Source organism: Epinephelus fuscoguttatus, linkage group LG18 (assembly GCF_011397635.1).
Source record: "Epinephelus fuscoguttatus linkage group LG18, E.fuscoguttatus.final_Chr_v1".
Taxonomy (NCBI): Eukaryota; Metazoa; Chordata; class Actinopteri; order Perciformes; family Serranidae; genus Epinephelus; species Epinephelus fuscoguttatus.
The window spans coordinates 39,183,515-39,206,066 of NC_064769.1; the positions used below are offsets into that span (position 1 = coordinate 39,183,515).

The 22,552-nt window shown below is 43.8% G+C and overlaps 1 protein-coding gene across 1 annotated transcript; it reads left to right on the forward strand.

The window, feature by feature from the left end:
• Positions 1-2,667: 2,667 nt before the first annotated feature.
• hpse (heparanase) lies at positions 2,668-22,322 on the forward strand. Its single transcript, XM_049604379.1, has 12 exons — positions 2,668-3,289; positions 11,814-11,938; positions 12,159-12,287; positions 12,707-12,880; positions 14,583-14,754; positions 15,995-16,042; positions 16,842-16,935; positions 17,013-17,119; positions 19,882-19,996; positions 21,059-21,180; positions 21,252-21,398; positions 22,078-22,322. The coding sequence occupies exons 1-12, from the start codon at positions 3,072-3,074 to the stop codon at positions 22,235-22,237; spliced, it is 1,611 nt and encodes a 536-aa protein (XP_049460336.1). The 5' UTR covers positions 2,668-3,071; the 3' UTR covers positions 22,238-22,322.
• Positions 22,323-22,552: the final 230 nt, after the last annotated feature.

A 22,552-nucleotide genomic window follows, 5' to 3' on the forward strand; every position in this document is an offset into this window, starting at 1 on the left:
TAAAGTTACGTACTTTAGGTTTGGGAAAGTAAAGTTATGTGGGGTAGATTTATACAAGTATAGTTATGTACGTTAGCAAGGCTGTAGCCATCAAGTCAACATTGGGGGGGACCAGGGGCGTCGCTAGGAGTTGAAAACTTCCAGGGCTTTAGCACTAAAGTGGGAACAATTTTACCCGCAGGTTTGGGGGTTTCTACCCCGGGAAAAATTTAGAATAATTCCCTGTTAAACGTGATTTTAACATATATTGACGAAGAATTTTGACAAAGAATGAGCACTCGTCTTTTATTATTGGGTTGCCCAAATTATACATTGCCCCCCCCCCCCCCACCCCAATGTATATGGTGACTACTTCCCTGTATGTTAGCTTTTACACAAGTAAAGTTAAGAATGTTAGGTTAAGACAAGTTACAGGTTAGCGGAGTTACGTAGGTTTTGTTCAGACAAGTTATGTTACACATGTTAGCTTAAGACGAGTAAAGTCAGGTTTAAGGAATTGAAGTTATTTAGATTAGGTTTAGACAAGTTATGTTACATAAGTTAGCTTAAGACAAGTTAAGTTAGGTTTACACAAGTAAAGTTAAGAATGTTAGGTTAAGACAAGTTAGTGGAGTTACGTAGGTTTTGTTCAGACAAGTTTCCTCTGTTAGCTTATGACAAGATACGTATTTTAGCTTAAGACAACTTAAGTCATGTACGTTAGCTTAAAGTTAGGTGGGTAAGCGTAAGACAAGAATAATGATGTAGGTTTTGTTAGACAAATTATGTTAGGTATGTTGTATGTTGGTGTGTTAAGACATGTTAAGTTACATACGATAGCGTAAGCCAAGTTCCGTACAAGACAAGTAAAGTTTATAATATGTAGTTACACAGGTTAGCTCAAGACAAGTAGAAATACATAGGTTTTGTGCAGACAGGTTATGTTACGCATGTTAGCTTAAGACAAGTTAAGATGCATACGTTAAGTACATTAGCTTGTAACAAGTTACGTACATTAGGTTTACACAAATAGGTGACTTTACGTGTATTTTTTGATTCATCACAAACAGAAACAAGTTTTCCAGTGAGAATGAAATAACACTGCTGTGACTAAATGAATAAAACTTTCCGTCATGTTTAAACATTTTATTTGAGACTTCTTATTCATGAATTCCTTTCTGTATCACACACGTCACGCAAACAGGCTTTTATACAGAACATCAGGAAATGACACTGCACGGCCTTCAGCAGTTACTAAATATGAAACAGTCCTGTCCCGCATGCATCTCTGTGACTCTGAAACTCTGATGATAGATAGACAGATAGATAGATGACTGTATTTGCTCTGCTCTGTGTGTAAAGTTGAAGTTAGCTGAAAGTCACAAACAAACTCAGCAGTGTTGTGTAACAAAATGTTTTGTCCAGCAGTGAACTCACAGCAGGCCGCAGGCAGACTCCTACATGTCCCCACAGGGCCACCGTAACACCACATCATTACTAAAATATGTTGTTTTCGTTTTCACCCTCCAAAGAAGAAAATCATCTGACTGTATGTGACAGCCAATCACTTAAACTAAAATGTGGCCTAAATTATGTGCATCTTACTATATAATGACCAAAACTCTGTGTGTGTGTGTGTGTGTGTGTGTGTGTGTGTGTGTGTGTGTGTGTGTTCCAGGTTTTTCTCCTCACTGACTTGGTCAATCCATGTGAAATTTGGCACAGTGGTAGAGGGTCATGGTTATATTGTTTATTCTTGAATTTTTGTTAAAATAAATTACTTATTTTTATGGAACTCCCCATGTGTTTCCTTATTTGTGATGGTCTTAGAGCCGGACCATAACAGCCTGCATCTGGCCAGGTGGGGGTGGGGAGTACGTTGGGGAAACGCTCTGTTGAAACAGGAAAAATAGGTTGTGCTCCCGGCGTTAATAAAGTGGTGTTGTGTCAGTACATGTGCCATGAAACAAGTGTAAATCATAACACATCACCAGCTGTGTTTCCATCCAAAAGTGTTTTGAATCCTTGGGAAATGTGCATTAAAAGAAATACGAATCCTGTGTGTTTCCATTAAATGTACGGACTTTGGTGAAAACTATGAACTCGCGAGTTTTCCGCAGAACCGGAAACAAAACAAGTCTCGCATTCTTCTTCTTCTACGTTTTCTGGCGGTTGGCAACCAGCTTGTAAATGCATTACCGCCTTCCCGACCCACAGTGTGGATATCACCATGGAGAGAGGTGCGCTACGTCAGACTTAATTCGAACATAAGTGTTTCCATCCCCCGTTTTGCGAATCAACATTTTTTTCGAATCAACCAAAACCCGGCTAAAGCAAGCGTATTTTAGTTTGTGCGAATCAGGGGATTTTAATTTGAATTTTGGCGTTTCCATCATAACTTTCCGATGCGATACTTCTCGATGCGCATCTAAACAGGCTGATGGAAACATGGCTAGTGAGATGGTATTCAAAGCCTAATTTTTTACGATATACTGGTTCAGCTAAATAATGTGTGCACAGTGTTGTGTGAGAGGAGTTAAAGGCCTGTCCCAAATATAAACCTGCTGAGTTCAGTGATTTAAGCAATAACAGCCCGGGGCTGCTGACTGATATAGTGTGGTAGCTAAAGTAGACATTAGGCTGCCTGTACAGCCTGTCACTACAGTAAAATGAAATAAAAAGACGTCCCCATGAAATAATCCCCCAGATAGCTGTCAGAAATAAAGAAAAAGCATTTAAAGGAAATGGCCACTTTAGAACGAAAACACAGACAGTACTTACTGACCTCATGCTGACAAACAGTCCAGTGTAGTTTTTTAATCCACAAAACTCGCTCCGGGGGGCTCTCTCCTTGTTGTGCCCTCCCTCCTCTCAAACCAAAGTGACGCCCCTGCAGCCAGCTGCTTGTTGAATCTTAATTCCTGTGATGGGTGTGGACTCCACCCAGATCATCATTCCGTGTGAGTCCTTCTGTCCCTGCAGGTCTGTGCAGGACCGTCCCGCGCGACAGGAAGCTCAGTGATCTCCGGCTGTAAACGCGAGGGGGCGGTGCAGGAAGTGTGGAGCATGTGTGGGGGCTTCAGTGTCACTTCATGATGGAGTGTGTCGGGATGCCGATGCTGCTGCTCCTGGCTCTCCTCTGCTACCGGACCGTACCGGGGGTCCACCTCCCGGACCCGAGCTGGAACTCTTCTTCAGCCGCCGTGAAGCTGGATCTGTCGGCGGTGATCCGCCGGGTGGAGCCGCGCTTTCTGTCCGTCACCATCGATGCGAGCCTGGCTGCAGAGGAGAAGTTCATGTTCCTCTTAAGGTCAGTGTCTCACTGTGTGTCTCACTGTGTGTCTCTCTGTGTGTCTCACTGTGTGTCTCACTGTGTGTCTCTCTGTGTGTCTCACTGTGTGTCTCACTGTGTGTCTCTCTGTGTGTCTCACTGTGTGTCTCTCTGTGTGTCTCACTGTGTGTCTCACTGTGTGTCTCACTGTGTGTCTCTGTGTGTCTCACTGTGTGTCTCTGTGTGTCTCACTGTGTGTCTCTCTGTGTGTCTCACTGTGTGTCTCTCTGTGTGTCTCACTGTGTGTCTCACTGTGTGTCTCTGTGTGTCTCACTGTGTGTCTCACTGTGTGTCTCTCTGTGTGTCTCTGTGTGTCTCACTGTGTGTCTCACTGTGTGTTTCTGTGTGTCTCACTGTGTGTCTCACTGTGTGTCTCTGTGTGTCTCACTGTGTGTCTCACTGTGTGTCTCTGTGTGTCTCACTGTGTGTCTCACTGTGTGTCTCTGTGTGTCTCACTGTGTGTTTCTGTGTGTCTCACTGTGTGTCTCACTGTGTGTCTCTGTGTGTCTCACTGTGTGTCTCACTGTGTGTCTCTGTGTGTCTCACTGTGTGTCTCTGTGTGTCTCACTGTGTGTCTCTGTGTGTCTCACTGTGTGTCTCACTGTGTGTCTCTGTGTGTGTCTCACTGTGTGTCTCTGTGTGTCTCACTGTGTGTCTCTGTGTGTCTCACTGTGTGTCTCACTGTGTGTCTCTCTGTGTGTCTCACTGTGTGTCTCTGTGTGTCTCACTGTGTGTCTCTGTGTGTCTCACTGTGTGTCTCACTGTGTGTCTCTCTGTGTGTCTCACTGTGTGTCTCACTGTGTGTCTCTCTGTGTGTCTCACTGTGTGTCTCTCTGTGTGTCTCTGTGTGTATCACTGTGTGTCTCACTGTGTGTTTCTGTGTGTCTCACTGTGTGTCTCACTGTGTGTCTCTGTGTGTCTCACTGTGTGTCTCACTGTGTGTCTCTCTGTGTGTCTCACTGTGTGTTTCTGTGTGTCTCACTGTGTGTCTCACTGTGTGTCTCTGTGTGTCTCACTGTGTGTCTCTCTGTGTGTCTCTCTGTGTGTCTCTGTGTGTATCACTGTGTGTCTCACTGTGTGTCTCACTGTGTGTTTCTGTGTGTATCACTGTGTGTCTCACTGTGTGTCTCTGTGTGTATCACTGTGTGTCTCACTGTGTGTCTCTGTGTGTATCACTGTGTGTCTCTCTGTGTGTCTCTGTGTGTCTCACTGTGTGTCTCACTGTGTGTCTCTGTGTGTATCACTGTGTGTCTCTCTGTGTGTCTCTGTGTGTCTCACTGTGTGTCTCACTGTGTGTCTCTGTGTGTATCACTGTGTGTCTCACTGTGTGTCTCACTGTGTGTTTCTGTGTGTCTCACTGTGTGTCTCACTGTGTGTCTCACTGTGTGTCTCTGTGTGTCTCACTGTGTGTCTCACTGTGTGTATCACTGTGTGTCTCTCTGTGTGTATCACTGTGTGTCTCACTGTGTGTCTCACTGTGTGTATCACTGTGTGTCTCACTGTGTGTCTCACTGTGTGTCTCTCTGTGTGTCTCACTGTGTGTTTCTGTGTGTCTCACTGTGTGTCTCACTGTGTGTCTCTGTGTGTCTCTGTGTGTCTCACTGTGTGTTTCTGTGTGTCTCACTGTGTGTCTCTGTGTGTCTCACTGTGTGTTTCTGTGTGTCTCACTGTGTGTCTCACTGTGTGTCTCTGTGTGTCTCTCTGTGTGTCTCACTGTGTGTCTCACTGTGTGTCTCACTGTGTGTATCACTGTGTGTCTCACTGTGTGTCTCACTGTGTGTCTCTCTGTGTGTCTCACTGTGTGTTTCTGTGTGTCTCACTGTGTGTCTCACTGTGTGTCTCTGTGTGTCTCTGTGTGTCTCACTGTGTGTTTCTGTGTGTCTCACTGTGTGTCTCTGTGTGTCTCACTGTGTGTTTCTGTGTGTCTCACTGTGTGTCTCACTGTGTGTCTCACTGTGTGTCTCACTGTGTGTCTCTGTGTGTCTCTGTGTGTCTCACTGTGTGTTTCTGTGTGTCTCACTGTGTGTCTCTGTGTGTCTCACTGTGTGTTTCTGTGTGTCTCACTGTGTGTCTCACTGTGTGTCTCTGTGTGTCTCTCTGTGTGTCTCACTGTGTGTCTCTGTGTGTCTCACTGTGTGTTTCTGTGTGTCTCACTGTGTGTCTCACTGTGTGTCTCTGTGTGTCTCTCTGTGTGTCTCTGTGTGTCTCACTGTGTGTCTCACTGTGTGTCTCTCTGTGTGTCTCTGTGTGTATCACTGTGTGTCTCACTGTGTGTTTCTGTGTGTCTCACTGTGTGTCTCACTGTGTGTCTCACTGTGTGTCTCTGTGTGTCTCACTGTGTGTCTCACTGTGTGTCTCACTGTGTGTATCACTGTGTGTCTCTCTGTGTGTCTCACTGTGTGTATCACTGTGTGTCTCTCTGTGTGTCTCACTGTGTGTATCACTGTGTGTCTCTCTGTGTGTCTCACTGTGTGTTTCTGTGTGTCTCACTGTGTGTCTCTGTGTGTCTCACTGTGTGTATCACTGTGTGTCTCTCTGTGTGTCTCACTGTGTGTTTCTGTGTGTCTCACTGTGTGTCTCTGTGTGTCTCTGTGTGTCTCACTGTGTGTCTCACTGTGTGTCTCTCTGTGTGTCTCTGTGTGTATCACTGTGTGTCTCACTGTGTGTTTCTGTGTGTCTCACTGTGTGTCTCACTGTGTGTCTCACTGTGTGTCTCTGTGTGTCTCACTGTGTGTCTCACTGTGTGTATCACTGTGTGTCTCTCTGTGTGTCTCACTGTGTGTATCACTGTGTGTCTCTCTGTGTGTCTCACTGTGTGTCTCTCTGTGTGTCTCACTGTGTGTCTCACTGTGTGTCTCTCTGTGTGTCTCACTGTGTGTCTCTGTGTGTCTCACTGTGTGTCTCACTGTGTGTCTCACTGTGTGTATCACTGTGTGTCTCTCTGTGTGTCTCACTGTGTGTTTCTGTGTGTCTCACTGTGTGTCTCACTGTGTGTCTCTGTGTGTCTCACTGTGTGTCTCACTGTGTGTCTCACTGTGTGTCTCTGTGTGTCTCACTGTGTGTTTCTGTGTGTCTCACTGTGTGTCTCACTGTGTGTCTCTGTGTGTCTCACTGTGTGTCTCTCTGTGTGTCTCTGTGTGTCTCACTGTGTGTCTCTCTGTGTGTCTCACTGTGTGTCTCACTGTGTGTCTCTGTGTGTCTCACTGTGTGTCTCACTGTGTGTCTCTGTGTGTCTCTGTGTGTCTCACTGTGTGTCTCACTGTGTGTTTCTGTGTGTCTCACTGTGTGTCTCACTGTGTGTCTCTGTGTGTCTCACTGTGTGTCTCACTGTGTGTCTCACTGTGTGTCTCTGTGTGTCTCACTGTGTGTCTCACTGTGTGTCTCTGTGTGTCTCACTGTGTGTTTCTGTGTGTCTCACTGTGTGTCTCACTGTGTGTCTCTGTGTGTCTCTGTGTGTCTCACTGTGTGTCTCACTGTGTGTCTCTCTGTGTGTCTCTGTGTGTATCACTGTGTGTCTCACTGTGTGTTTCTGTGTGTCTCACTGTGTGTCTCACTGTGTGTCTCTGTGTGTCTCACTGTGTGTCTCACTGTGTGTATCACTGTGTGTCTCTCTGTGTGTCTCACTGTGTGTTTCTGTGTGTCTCACTGTGTGTCTCACTGTGTGTCTCTGTGTGTCTCACTGTGTGTCTCTCTGTGTGTCTCTCTGTGTGTCTCTGTGTGTCTCACTGTGTGTCTCACTGTGTGTTTCTGTGTGTATCACTGTGTGTCTCACTGTGTGTCTCTGTGTGTATCACTGTGTGTCTCACTGTGTGTCTCTGTGTGTATCACTGTGTGTCTCTCTGTGTGTCTCTGTGTGTATCACTGTGTGTCTCTGTGTGTCTCACTGTGTGTTTCTGTGTGTCTCACTGTGTGTCTTACTGTGTGTCTCTGTGTGTATCACTGTGTGTCTCACTGTGTGTCTCTGTGTGTATCACTGTGTGTCTCTCTGTGTGTCTCTGTGTGTATCACTGTGTGTCTCTCTGTGTGTCTCTGTGTGTATCACTGTGTGTCTCTGTGTGTCTCACTGTGTGTCTCTGTGTGTCTCACTGTGTGTCTCTCTGTGTGTCTCTGTGTGTCTCACTGTGTGTCTCTGTGTGTCTCACTGTGTGTTTCTGTGTGTATCACTGTGTGTCTCACTGTGTGTCTCACTGTGTGTCTCTGTGTGTCTCACTGTGTGTCTCTGTGTGTCTCTCTGTGTGTCTCACTGTGTGTCTCTCTGTGTGTATCACTATGTGTCTCACTGTGTGTCTCTCTGTGTGTCTCTGTGTGTCTCTCTGTGTGTCTCTGTGTGTGTATCACTGTGTGTATCACTGTGTGTATCACTGTGTGTCTCTCTGTGTGTCTCACTGTGTGTATCACTGTGTGTCTCTCTGTGTGTATCACTGTGTGTATCACTGTGTGTCTCACTGTGTGTCTCACTGTGTGTCTCTGTGTCTGTCTCTGTGTGTCTCACTGTGTGTCTCTCTGTGTGTCTCTGTGTGTCTCTGTGTGTCTCACTGTGTGTCTCACTGTGTGTCTCTCTGTGTGTCTCTGTGTGTCACTGTGTGTCTCACTGTGTATCTCACTGTGTGTCTCTGTGTCTGTCTCTGTGTGTCTCTGTCTGTCTCTGTGTGTCTCACTGTGTGTCTCACTGTGTCTCTGTCTGTCTCTGTGTGTCTCTGTCTGTCTCTGTGTGTCTCACTGTGTGTCTCACTGTGTGTCTCTCTGTGTGTATCACTGTGTGTCTCTGTGTGTCTCTGTCTCTGTGTGTCTCTGTCTGTCTCTGTGTGTCTCTGTCTGTCTCTGTCTCTCTGTCTGTCTCTGTGTGTCTCTGTGTTTGTCTCTCTGTCTGTCTCTGTGTGTCTGTGTGTCTCTGTGTGTCTCTGTGTCTGTGTCTGTGTCTCTCTGTGTGTCTCACTGTGTGTATCACTGTGTGTCTCACTGTGTGTCTCTGTCTGTCTCTGTCTCTGTCTCTGTGTGTCTCTGTCTGTCTCTGTGTGTCTCTGTCTGTCTCTGTCTCTCTGTCTGTCTCTGTGTGTCTGTCTGTCTCTGTGTGTCTCTATGTCTCTCTCTGTGTCTCTGTGTCTCTCTGTCTCTCTATGTCTGTCTCTGTGTGTCTCTGTGTCTCTGTGTGTCTCTCTGTCTGTCCCTGTGTGTCTCTGTCTGTTCCTGTGTGTCTCTGTGTCTGTCTGTCTCCGTGTGTCTCTGTGTCCCTGTGTTTGTCTCTCTGTCTGTCTCCGTGTGTCTCTGTGTCTCTGTGTTTGTCTCTCTGTCTGTCTCTGTGTCTGTCTCTGTCTCTCTGTCTGTCTCTGTGTGTCTGTCTGTCTCTGTGTGTCTCTGTGTCTGTGTCTGTGTCTGTGTATCACTGTGTGTCTCACTGTGTGTCTCACTGTGTGTCTCTGTGTGTCTCTGTGTCTCTGTGTGTCTCTGTCTGTCTCTGTCTCTCTGTCTGTCTCTGTGTGTCTCTGTGTCTCTGTGTGTCTCTGTCTGTCTCTGTCTCTCTGTCTGTCTCTCTGTGTCTCTCTGTGTGTCTCTCTGTGTGTCTCTGTCTCTCTGTGTCTGTCTCTCTGTGTCTCTCTGTGTGTCTCTGTCTCTCTGTGTCTCTGTCTCTCTGTGTCTCTCTGTGTGTCTCTGTCTCTCTGTGTCTGTCTCTCTGTGTCTCTCTGTGTGTCTCTGTCTCTCTGTGTGTCTCTGTCTCTCTGTGTCTGTCTCTCTGTGTCTCTCTGTGTGTCTCTCTGTGTCTCTCTGTGTGTCTCTGTCTCTCTGTGTCTGTCTCTCTGTGTCTCTCTGTGTGTCTCTGTGTCTCTCTGTGTCTCTCTCTGTGTCTCTCTCTGTCTCTGTGTGTGTGTCTCTCTCTGTCTCTCTGTGTGTCTCTGTCTCTCTGTCTCTGTGTCTCTCTCTGTCTCTCTGTCTCTGTGTCTCTCTGTGTGTGTCTCTCTCTCTGTGTCTCTGTGTGTCCAGCCGCTGCATGAATCTTTTCCTGAAACAGATGTTTGAGTGGTTTTAAGCTTCAGATCCAGTTTGTGTTAATGTGTCTCTGATCTGTCTCTAACTTCCCTCAAATCCGCTTAAATCCTGCAAAGTCCTCAGACTCATCCCTCTGTGTCACCATCACCTATTATTATTATTATCATCATTAATATTAATATCAGCTCAGGGGAGTAATGCGCTGATTGGATTACAGTTCTTATAAAGAGCTTTCCTCCCAGATTAAAGAAACATTAAACAATGCAAAGCAGCAGATTATCAGTCAGATGAACCATTATCTCCAACTTCAGTCAGAGAACACTGAGGCACATGGACGGGACTTACTACGACGTAAAGTTAACATTTAGATTTAAAAACGAGTCAGTATAGAATTGTTGGTTTTGTTTTTCAGCAGCTAAAGAAACTAATTCAAGTGTTTTTATTAGCGTGAAGTAAAATAAAATGTAATAATAAAGTTCTTATGTTTTTAATTGTTTTCTGTTAAACTGTAAAGTTTATGTGAGATAAACCAGTGTCGGCCAAAAATCTGTGCCTGTTTATTTTGCCCAATTCTGGGGCGTCATTCATGTCGAGTCTCAGCTGAGCCGGGCAACCAGACGTGGTCGGGACTTAGGGCCCGTCCCAATACCCCCCCTTAGCCCTACATTTGCGTGTTCCCGCGAGGGGTAGTGGTGTCCCAATTCCTTTTTGCGTGTAGGGGTAGGGGGCATAACGAGGGGTAGTGGGTATGAAACTAGCCCTTCGGAGCGTGGGGTCTCAGATGCTGACTTGCCAGCGAGGGGTAGATGTTGCCATGGCTACCACGGTGCAAGAGACGGGAAAAAAGTTCATACATAGCTAACTTTACCATCGTCAGGTTGCTTGGCGTCTGTCATCTGTCCTGTTCTGCAAAATTGTTGGATTTTTACAATAACACACCAGCTAGTATAACTATGCTGCCTCGTAATGTTAGCTGCTTAGCTAGTTAGCTAGCAGAAGTCCCCTGTCGTCTGTTGTTTATCAAACGAAGCATGATGAATAATGCTAATGCGATCGGTAGGATGAGCTCAACCAGAGACTCCATTGTAGATGCTGGTTGGAAATGTAGATGGCTCGCAGCTTCCTGTTTACAATAGTTACGTATGCGTGAACGTAACCGACGCGGTGACATAGTGAGTGGTGTCCCAATTCCTAGGGAAAGATTTCTACCCCTACCCCTCATTGCTTCATTTCGAGGGCCAAGGGGTAGTGGGCAAGGGGGGGTATTGAGATTGGGCCTTAATTCTTACGGCGTGCTGAGTTTGGGCCGATGCTTGGCCAGGTCATTTTTGTCTTCAGCTCAGTGTTGGCATTGTCAGCTGCTGGAATTATGCCCAAAACAACTGGCACAATTCCGGGGCATCATTCATGCCAAGTCTCAGCCGAGTCTGGCAACCGTATGCGGCCTGGTTTATTTCTTCTGGTATGCCGAGTTTGGGCCAGATCATTATTGACAACAGTCCAGCGATGGCAGTGTTGGCAGCCGGAATTAGGCCAGTTTGTTTTGCCCGTTGAGTGTCAGCTGAGTTGGGCAACAGGAAGCAGCCCCGTTTATTGCTTGTGGTGTGCCGTGTTCAGGCCAATGCTGGACCAGGTTGTTTTTGTCAATGGCCCAGTGATGGCAGTGGGGATGTCCCGATCACATTGTTTTTGCATCCGATCTGATATCGAGGCCTTTATTTTGAAACCAAGTCCGATACTGAGTCCGATCCGATACTTTGCAAACCATTAAGAAAGACAAAAAAAAAGAATGCATCCAAGTTGTCCCATAAGGTTTGTTTTTTATTTAAATAGTATCCAAAAAGCTTATCAGTGGTTCAGCAGCACAAAATGTAAACAAATTCAATATCTTCTTCTTGTCTTCAGCAAACAGGCCTATATCTTTATACGTCGGAAAGCGGAGGCAACAATGACCGACATAGATGAAAAACCTGGCCATTTTTGTTGTCTTGATTCCTCCAATCTTACCGATTCCGATTTTATAAAAATAACATGATTGGTGCCGATACCCGATCCAAGGATCATCTTTCCAATGTTCCAACAATCACCAGCTCTGGTTTGGTTGAAATTAACCCTTAATTCACCAGTTAGATGTGACATCATGCTGCCTCTATACACACTAACATGACTGTTTATTTAAATGGAGTCTGGTGGGTTTGGTGACGGTGATTTCAGGGCTGTTTCTGGTTAAACAAAAAGGATCTGACTCTTTAATACAAAGCTCTATCTCTGTAGGGATCCTTTCATAATGTTGTCAGACACTTAGAATAACAATCTGAGCCTGTCAGTGACAAAAACAAACACTGATATGATAGTGGACGTTAGTGGTGCGGTGATTTGTTTACTGTGTAGGCATGCGAGAAAAACAAAGTTTGGAGTAACTGTAACTGATTGATATTCAAATGGTCATTTTGTGGCTGAAGCATTCTTTTAAGGTTTTCTCACATAAAAAATAATGTTGTTGTTTTTTATTCTCCAGCTCTCCGAAGGTCAGGACGTTGGCAAAAGCATTAACTCCAGCTTTTCTGAGATTTGGGGGGACCAGACAAGACTTCATGGTGTTCACTCCTCAGAGGTTACATCAGGACTCAGCTTTCGCTGCAGGTAACGTCGCATGGGTTACTGATTTTAAAACATGGAGTTGGATATGATAATGATAGAGGAAGTTTCATTTCTTTTCTCCCACACAGGAGTTTCAGTATCTTTTTAATTTTACATGCTCCTGTTTGGCAACATTTTAATGAAACACAGTAGATCCTGTTATTCTATGCAGATGATACACAACTTTACGCTTCTGTTTCCTCTTGTCGTTTGTGGTCATTAGAGCAACCCTGTGATAAACTGGAGCTGCCCTCGTGGCTGGAGGAGAGGCTGAAGAAGGAGTGGACTCAACAACAAGTGGTCCTGATGAGAGAAGATCTGCAGAGGAAGTTTAGAAGATTGAAGTTCACAGGTACAAATTTACCTGCTTTATCAGATCCCCTGAGATGCACCATCTTATTTTCAAGGGGGTTCTCATCAAAAATATTACAATATAAGCACAATTAGACAAAACATTTAATAAGAAATATTTTAAATGGACATGAGTTTCTGTGTGTCAGACTTTCATAATCTGTTGGAACAAAAACATGTATAGGGATTCCACAAGGCTCAATGCTTGGACCACTGCTTTTTAATTTCTGTGCTCCTGTTTGGCAACATTAAAAGGCAACATAATATATACTCTTACTCTACACTGCTGTACATTTCTCTTTCCTCTGTTGGTGTCAGGCTCATAAACAAGCCAGTTAACTGTATTAACATTATTAACTCTGCCAAGGAGGAAGTTACTTTGCTCATTTTGTTTGTTGAGTTTGTTTCCTCCTGTCACAGAGTACACTGTTGACCTGCTGCATGCCTTCACCAGCTGCTCGGGGATGGATCTGATCTTTGGGCTGAACGCTCTGCTCAGAACATCTGACAACACCTGGAACAGCAGCAATGCCTACTTGCTGCTGCAGTACTGTGAATCCAGACAGTACAGGATGTCCTGGGAGCTGGGCAACGGTACGCTAACAGACTGAGGCCGACAATACGTAGGTTTTATATAAGTTAATGAAGTTTTTATTTTTGTATCAGGCATGTGATTCTGCCCACAAGACAAAGCACCATAACGTCAAATAAGCTGTATGTTTTATTTCAATGTTTCTAAAGTGACGTAGTGTATGAGCTGACTGTCATCAGGAGGTGGAGGAGATGGTGGGTGGTGGGACCTGTAGGAGAGTTGCCTGCCAAACTGCAGACCACTGATCAACACCAGCAAACAACTAAACTGGTTCTTTAGTGACTTGTCGCTGTGTTTTCAGCAACTTTCTTGCTACCAGTTGTCCAGATATGGGTGTTTTTATTTATTTATTTTTTATCAAGACATCGTTCCTTTTTCTGCCGGGTTAAACCCAAAAGTGGTTGTTTCATTACTGAGACATGATTTGTCCTGCTGGGACAGTGGCACCAGAAGTAGTTGTTTTGTCGAGACATTGCTGCTTTTTGAGACATCATTTGCCATTTATTTTATTTATTTATTTATTTTTTTACCGAGATATGGCTGCATTTCCTGCCCGGATATTGGCTTTTTTTTTAAACTGAGAGATGGCTGTGTTTCCTACTTGGATAATGGCATGTTGTTGTTTTTTTAAAAAATTGAGACATCGCTTCTTCTCCTGCCAGATAGTGGTGCATCACTGCGTTGCTGCAAGGATAGAACAACAAAAAGTGGTTGTGTTTTTACGGAGACATTGCTGTTTTTCCTGCTGGGACTGTGCCCCTAAACTGGGTATTTTAAGCCAAAACATGATCTTCTCCCAACCATAGCTAAGGTTATTTTGTGCCTAAGCCTAACTACATGTTAACCACAGCGTTTATGAAACATAAAGTTTCAACGTATCCGCTACATAATCACGTACAAATTTGACGTATCTGTGGTTTGCAGAAACGTACAGAGCCAACATTAATTCTGGCAATTGTGTCAACACAGTGCAGCACCGAGCAGAACAGAATCCAGAGATCAGTCACAGAAACATTTATGAAGTACTAAAATAAAAATTGCTAAACAATCATTCACACCTCATTTTCCAGGCTTTTGAGACAAAGTAAGTAAACTTAAACAGCAAAATAAATTTTAGTTTTAACTTATCTGAGCTCCAGAAGATGTAGAGATTTAGTCCGGCCGTTTCATGGAACATTAGCTCTCCTAAATCATCATCGTTTGTACAGTAGAAAAGAAAATGCTACTCACTGTCGACCTCACACAAATCACTTTCTGTGGACTGTGAACAACTGAGCTGAATGATCAGCTCTTACAGGAAATCAGCTGTTGAATGTTTGATAATTGTCATTTTTAAAGCAGAAATGTCAAAGTCTTGTTGTAGTGTCTCCACTGTGACGATGTGCAGCTTGTCTTTATATCTGATGGATGTTCGGGGGGGCAGTTTGTTGTGAGGTTTATGAACTTCTTTCTTCTGCTTTCTGTTCATAACGGCAGTGACGTTTCAGTCATACTGAAACTCTGCGGTCTCTTATCTGAGGTTTGACTTCCACTAATTGTTTTCATGTGGTTCGAGACCTTTTATCACCTGACTGTGCACACGGGAAGTGATGTCATGCCCTTTAATCTGCCTGGGAAACGGTTACTGTTTTATTTGAAACAAACGGAGGTGGTTTTTGAAACAGTCAAAGTGAAACTGAAGATGAAGTCGTCTTTTGTCTTCAGAGCCAAACAGCTATGAGAAGAAGGCCGGGATCAGAGTGGACGGATTTCAGCTGGGACAGGATTTCACTCGCCTCAGAGAGATGATGTCAGAGTCCAAATTTTACCAGGACGCCAGACTGTTTGGCCCGGACGTCGGTCAGCCTCGAGATCACCGGACGGACATATTGGAGGGGTGAGAGGTCGCAGCATCACACTGTCAGCACGAATTCTTATCAGTTGTACTAAATGTTTCCTTATTATAATAGAACGCCACATTCACTTCAATTACAGACATTGAAATAAAAATGAAAAAAAAAAAAATAAATAAATAAATAAATTTGAAACACCCCCAACAAAAATTCTTGAATTAATTTTTAAAATTGGAAAAACTGTGGAATTAAAAACTTTACAGATCTTTACATCAATGATATACAGTATTTTACTTAAGTCAAAAATTTGTTGAGAATAATTCTATTACCATATTTTCATGTAGCTGTAACTATTTTCTTTCTACTGAACTACGCCCACCAACCGTATTACTGCGCAGAAGAAGTGTGCATCTACCGGTAGCTCACCTGGCACCACACCAGTGATAGCTGTGGCCGAAGGCATCATGTTTTCAGGTTGTCTATTTGTTGGTCTCGTTCTCAAAAATGCGATATCTCAAGAATGCATTTAGAGATTTATTTTCAAATTTGGCACAAATGTTCACCTGGACTCAACAATGATCCTATTAGATTTTGATTGTCAAAGGTTAAGGTCTCTATGACCTTGCATCCATCTCATTCTCATGAATGCAATATCTCAAGAATACCCTAAAGGAATTTCTTCAAATTTGGCACAAACATCCACTTGGAGTCAACACTGAAATGATTAGACTTGGATAGTCAAAGGTCAAGGTCACTGTGGCCTTGTGTCCGTCTCATTCTCATGAGCGTAATATCTTAATACCTCAAATTTGGCACAAACGTCCACTTGGACTCAACAATCAGGATCAGATTTTGGTGGTCATAGGTCAAGGTCACTATGACCTTTTGTCTGTCTTATTCCTGTGAATGTAATATGTCAGTCCCTCAAATATATGGCTCACACATCCACTTTGAGTTGAGGATGAACTGAATTTGGTGGTCAAAGGTCAACTTCACTGACATGGATATAAACTGCAGCTTGGCTGGTCCGCAGAGACACAACCACGAGGCAGTAATTCTAGCTTTTTAGTCTTCAGTGATAAGTAATTAAATCATCTTATACCTGCTTCACAGGTGTGTGAAGCATCCATGTTTTCACTGACATCTGTTAAACTGAACTTGTGTCTGATTTTGTTTCATAATTAAATCACACAGTCACATGTGAGCTGTTTAACGTGACGGGCGTGATGCTGTTTGTTGTGTGTGCTGTGAGTAAAGACTGATTCACTCCTTCATGTGTTGCAGGTTCCTGCAGAGCGGAGCCGAGGCGGTGGACGCCTGCACCTGGCACCAGTGAGTTCAGCGTCATTTAAATAACCTCAGACCGAGCATATGTACAGACCGGACCTTTGTACCTGTGACTCTGTGTGTACACTTCAGTGTGTTACTCATAAAGTACACATCCCTACACACCACAGCAGAGACTCTGTGTACTTCCACTCCTGGTAAATTGTTTCCTATATGTTTGTTGAAGAGAGACGATAAATATGGGCGTGGTGAGGGCAGAGTCAGCGAGGGAGGGAGAACAGTCCTCTCCTTCAGCCTGTAAAAGCTGGGAAAGTTTTTAACCTCACATACGACACACTGTTACATCTACTATATAGGATTTATTTTACTAACCATTATATCACTACCCTACAGCCGTGATGTGTGCCAGTGGCTACACAATCTATCACTGCTGCAACAGCCCTGAAATCACCATCGCCAAACCCACCAGACTCCATTTAGACAAACACTAACTTAATGTGCTAGGAACGCTACTGGTTTTCCCCCTCGGCGTTAAAAGGATGAGACGATTTGTGGTTGTTCCCGTAACTACAGACTGACTGTATAATGTGAACTGAACAAAGTGAAAAACAAGAGTAATTTTATTATCCCTAAGTTCAGGCTCCAGATTTAAGATTTGATCAGAAGCTTTAACTGAGACCTTTATGTGATGTTTGTCATGTTTCTACTTTTATATCTAAAGAATGGAAAAATAGGCTGTTTGTATTTATGGGAGGTTGGTTTATGCTGTCACATGCTGTTGGGTTTATACATGAGCCATTCATTCAATTGTTCATTCATTCATTCACCCTCTCCTGTCTCGTAGTTATTATGTGAACGGCAGAGACACGTCTCTGGAGGACTTCCTGGATCCAGAAGTTCTGGACTCTCTGGCGTTAAAGACCAGTGAAGTGCTGAAGGTGATAACATGCGTCAGACTGCTCTGTGTCTGACGTCCACACGTTAACGTGAATTTGTGTTTTCTCTCTTGGTTCAGAAAGTGAAGCGTCTGTCTCCGGGGAAACCGGTGTGGCTCGGAGAGACGAGCTCGGCGTATGGAGGAGGAGCCCCAGGACTGTCGGACACATTTGTCGCAGGATTCATGTGAGTTGATACAAGTCAAGGCCGTCGAGTCAAAGAGACTGGAAAGACACAAATGTTACCCACCCCATTTATCAGTTATCAGTTCATACAGAATAAATCATTTAATCATTTAAGTCACTTTTTGGCAAAAAAACAATCACTGGCTCTGAGGTCAACATATTTGCTGTTTTCTTTAGTTCTGCCTCACGCTGGTGAGTTTGTTTGTCCGTCCCATTGTCATGAACGCAATATCTAAAGAACGCCTTAAAGGGATAGTGCACCCAAAAATGTAAATTCAGCCATTATCTACTCACCCATATGCCGAGGGAGGCTCAGGTGAAGTTTTAGAGTCCTCACATCACTTGCAGAGATCCAAGGGGAGAGGAGGTAGCAACACAACTCCACCTAATGGAGGCTGACGGCGCCCCAGATTCAAACGTCCAAAAACACATCATTGAAACCACAAAATATCTCCATACTGCTCGTCCGTAGTGATCCAAGTGTCCTGAAGCCCCGACATAAAAAGTTGTTTGGAAAAACCTCATTTGAACTCTGTTTTTAGCCTCATTGTAGCCTGTAGCTCTGACTGCCTCTCTGGGCACCGCCTTCATGTGTGTTCACATGCTTTCGCTGGTCTCACGCGAATTTCTTCAGATTAAGCACAAACATCCACTTGGACTCAACATCGAAATGATTAGACTTCGGAGGTCAAAGGTCAAGGTCACTGTGACCTTATGTGCGTTTCATTCTCGTGAACGCCATATCTCAAGATTGCATTTAGGGAATTCCTTCAAATTTGGCACAAATGTCCACTTGGACTCAACAATGAACTGATTAGACTTTGATGGTCAAAGGTCAAGATCATTGCAATCTTACATCCGTCTAATTCTCGTGAATACAATATGTCAATGCCTCAAATTTGGCACGAACATCCACTTGGACTCAGCATTGAAATTATTAGAATTCAGCGGTCAAATGTCACTGTGACCTTGTGTCCCCGGTATTCTCATGAACGTAATATCTCAATCTCTCAAATTTGGCACAAAGGTTCCCGTGGACTCAGCAATGAACTGATTAGTTTTTCATGGTTAGATATCAAGGTCACTATGAACGTCATCCCCTTTATTCTTGTGAAAGCAGTATCTCAAGAACGCCTTAAAGGAACTCCTTTAAATTTGGCACAAACATCCACTTGGAGTCAACACTGAAATGAATCGACTTAGAAAGTCAAAGTTCACAGTCACTGTGGCCTTGTGTTCGTCTCATTCTCGTGAGCGTAATATCTTAATACCTCAAATTTGGCACAAACGTCCACTTGGACTCAACAATCAGGATCAGATTTTGGTGGTCATAGGTCAAGGTCACTATGACCTGTTTTGTCTGTCTTACTCTTGTGAATGTAATATGTCAATCCCTCAAATATATGGCTCACACATCCACTTTGAGTTGAGGATGAACTGAATTTGGTGGTCAAAGGTCAACTTCACTGACATGGATATAAACTGCAGCTTGGCTGGTTCGCAGAGACACAACCACGAGGCAGTAATTCTAGCTTTTTAGTCTTCAGTGATAAGTAATTAAATCATCTAAACACTTATAGTATACAACGCTGTAATGTACTTCACCCTGCAGCTGTGAGATTATTATTTATATTAACTCTGTAATAAACTGAGGGGAAGACATGCCCGTGAACAGTGATGAAGAGCGAGTGCAGAAACATGAGCATAAGAGCTGGATTGTGTTTAACAGGAGGGTCGTGTCTCTCAGGAGTACGACATGTTAGTTTATTGAGTTAACTGATTACCCAGCAGCCCTGGTCTCATGACAAACCTTAAAGCTGCTCACTAACAACAAGACACGTGTGTTCAAAGTAGTGAAGGAGAAGATCTTTAATGGTCCTCAAAATGACTCATAAGTCTGGACCCAGGTAAGAATACTACTGGACCAATCAGCCTAATGTTTTGTGCGCAGGTCTGACTGAAGGACCTCTCGTGGTTGTGGTGATTTCTATTTGTTGTAAAAACCCGTTGTATTGATCGTTTTATACCGTCCTCGACTGTTGACTCCTCATTCCACTCAACTGGCCCGTAACTTTTCTGGAAGTAGTTGTGACTACAAACAACAAGCCTTGCCGTCTGTTGCAGGAGACAGTTTTTCCTTCATCATTGCTCAAAAACTCACATCAATAGAAAAGTTTGGCCTCATGTTGAACCGGAGCGTCCTCAAATTAATTCCATACCTGATAATAATGCCAAAACATGAGCTAGTCTTATTAGCATGTTTATGTGGTATTAGCACATTATGGTCTTACTAGCACGTTTGGCATTATTAGCAAGTTTCAGCATTACAGTACATGTCTTGGCATAGTTAGCACATTTATGCGTTATTAGCACATGGGTTGGCATTATAAGCACATTTTGGCATTGTTAGCGCATGTTTTGGTGTTACCAGCACATTTATTACCACAGCACGATTCAGGATAATTAGTACGTTTTGGCTTTATTAGCATAGGTTTTAGCATTGTTAGCAGGTTTCGGCATTATTAGCACATTTATGCGTTATTAGCATATGTTTCAGTGTTACAGCACGTTTTGGCGTTATTACTGTAAAAAGTTTTAGCATTATTAGTACATGTTAGCGTTATTAGCACATGTTTTGGCATCATTAGCTCATTTCAGTGTTATTAACCAGTTTCAGTATCATTAGCACATTTTAATTTCAGTCACACGTGTTTCAGTCTTGTTAACACATGTTTGAGTGTTGTGTGGATGTGCTGTCTGTAGGTGGCTGGATAAACTGGGCCTTGCAGCCAGACTGGGGCTGGATGTTGTGATGCGGCAGGTGCTCATTGGTTCTGGGAGTTATCACCTGATAGACGAGAATCTGGATCCTCTTCCTGTGAGACGTCTTTAATCATTTATTACTGTCTGTATGTCTTCACACTGAGTATGTAGTTTGACACCAGATGTTTTTAATCTAAAAAAGAATTTTGTGTTGAGTCCACGTTCATCAGCTACTTTTCACCACTTCAGTGTCTGTACAGATAGAGATGCAACTCCAACGTCTGTCCAATGATGTCATAATTCAGACACTCTTAAATGAACCGAGTCATTTCACTGTCACCTGTATCATTTAGATTTATTTTGTCCACTACATTATTTTTATGCCCCGCGCAAGCAACAGCCATTTCATTCTGTTTTCAGGTTGTCCGTCCATCCATCCTATTCTCATGACAGCCTTGAGATTTTCTTCAAATTTGGCACAAACATCCCCGTGGATTAAGAGATGAACTGATTAGATTTTGGTGGTCATGGGACCACTGTGACCCTGCGTCCATCTCATGCTCGTTAACACTATATCTCAAGAACACCTTGAGGGAATTTCCTCAAATTTGGCAAAAACGTCCACTTGTCTCAACGATGAACTAATTATAATATGGTGGTCAAAGGTCAACGTCACTGTGACCTTGCATCCATCTCTTTCTTATAAATTTGATATCTCAAGAACACCTTGAGGGAATATTTTGGTCAAAGGTCAAGGTCACTGCGACCCTGCATGTGTCTCATGCTCGTTAACACTATATCTCAAGAACACCTTGAGGGAATTTCCTCAAATTTAGCAAAAACGTCCACTTGACTCAAAGATGAACTGATTATATTTTGGTGTACAAAGGTCACTGTGGCCTCATTTGTCTCATTCTTGTTAACGTGATATGTCAAGAATGCTTTTAGGAAATTTTCTCAAATTTGGCACAAATGTCCACTTGGATTAAAGGATGAACTGATTAGATTTTGGTGGTCAAAGGTCAAGTTTGGCTGCTGTTAGCCTGGTGATATTTCAGATGTTTACAGCTGGTTTCTGCCCCCGCACAGAGGGCAAAAAGATCTAAATGATGCTGCTTTAAGTCACTAATCTGAACTCTTCATCACTGTGTGACCTCTGACCTCTGATTCCTTCCAGGATTATTGGTTGTCACTTCTCTACAAGAGACTCGTCGGTCCAGAGGTTTTAAGAATTGAATTTTCCAACTTTTCTCGGAGTAAAAGAGTTCGTCTGTATCTGCACTGTGCGAACAAGAAGAGGTACTGCTGCTGTCGTACGTTGCCTTGGTCTGCCTCTGACCTGGTGTAGTGACGGCTGTGTCTCTCTGCAGTTACACAGGCGGAGCAGTCACGCTGATTTCTATGAACCTGAGTAAGAAGCCGGCCAGGATCTCTGTTCCTGCCTCCGTCTCCTCTCGCACAGTGGACGCTTTTGTTCTGCAGTCTGAGCAGCCGGGGGAGGAGGGGCTCTACTCCAGGTGCCTCTCAATACCACCATTTATCGCTCGCTGCCCGAGTCATGTGAAGAGTCACGTTTTATCTCTGACTTTTAATGTGAAAGGATCTCAACACACTCTCAGGCCAGAAAAACACACAACATACAGACTGATGGGAAATGTAGGATCCAGTGTGTCAGGATGTCTCTACCTGAGGGGCGCACAGCTCCACCTTCACCTGCTCCTCCAGCTTTAACCAAAATGGCTGCTTTAAATTTTGGAGCCTTCAAGGTTGCTGCAGGTTTATCTGATCTTTATCTACACAAGATAATCTGTTCACACATTTTAGTATCGTTAAGATAAGAAACATTTTCCTCGCTGCTCTGCTCTAACTTTACAACTTTATTATTCTGATAAGTTCATGATGACCTCACGTAACCTCTGCAGAGCTTCACACGACTCCATCACACCCGGACACACCTGTGAAGGTCCGAAATACTGCAGCATGTTTAATGTATAAGTCAGGGTAACTACTACAGAAGTATAAAGCAACGGAAAGTGGCTGTACTTGAGTATAGTACAAGTACCTCAAAGTTATAACAGAGTACAGTGCTTGAGTAAATGTTGTTAGTTACTCATGTACTGTGTAGCACGTGTGGTATGTAGTACACCTAGTGTGTAGTATATGTAGTACAATAAACTGTTTGTCGTTTTTCTGCAGGTCAGTGAAGCTGAATGGAGTCGTGTTAAAGATGGTGGACGATAAAACTCTTCCTGACATTAAAGGAACTCGTCTTCCTCCGTCTGAACATCTGCAGCTTCCTCCCTTCTCTCTGGCCTTCTTCATCCTCACTGACGCTCGAGCTGCCGCCTGCGTCTGACCTCAGGTGTGACTCACAGACTGTCACCTGTCAGGTGAACTACACACAGACTGTCACCTGTCAGGTGAACTACACACAGACTGTCACCTGTCAGGTGTGACAGCTGCTCACTGTAAATGAATCTGGTGCTATTTCGTTTCTCTCTGACAAAGTTTTTTCACATGATGCTGGAGTTTTTTATTGATAATGAAAACTGTGTGCTGTGCAATAAAGTTTTTTCTGGTAAATAAAAGTGTTGACACAGCTTCTGTCTAAACTCGTCCGTCCACAGAGGCTGAAAAACTACAAAACCTTCATTAAAGAACCATAAAAACT

Coding starts and splice junctions, on each gene's coding strand:
- hpse (XM_049604379.1), top strand. CDS start 3,072: ATGATGGAGTGTGTCGGGATGCCGATGCTGCTGCTCCTGGCTCTCCTC. Junction 11,939..12,158: donor GGACTCAGCTTTCGCTGCAG/GTAACGTCGCAT, acceptor TGTGGTCATTAG/AGCAACCCTGTGATAAACTG. Junction 12,288..12,706: donor TAGAAGATTGAAGTTCACAG/GTACAAATTTAC, acceptor CTCCTGTCACAG/AGTACACTGTTGACCTGCTG.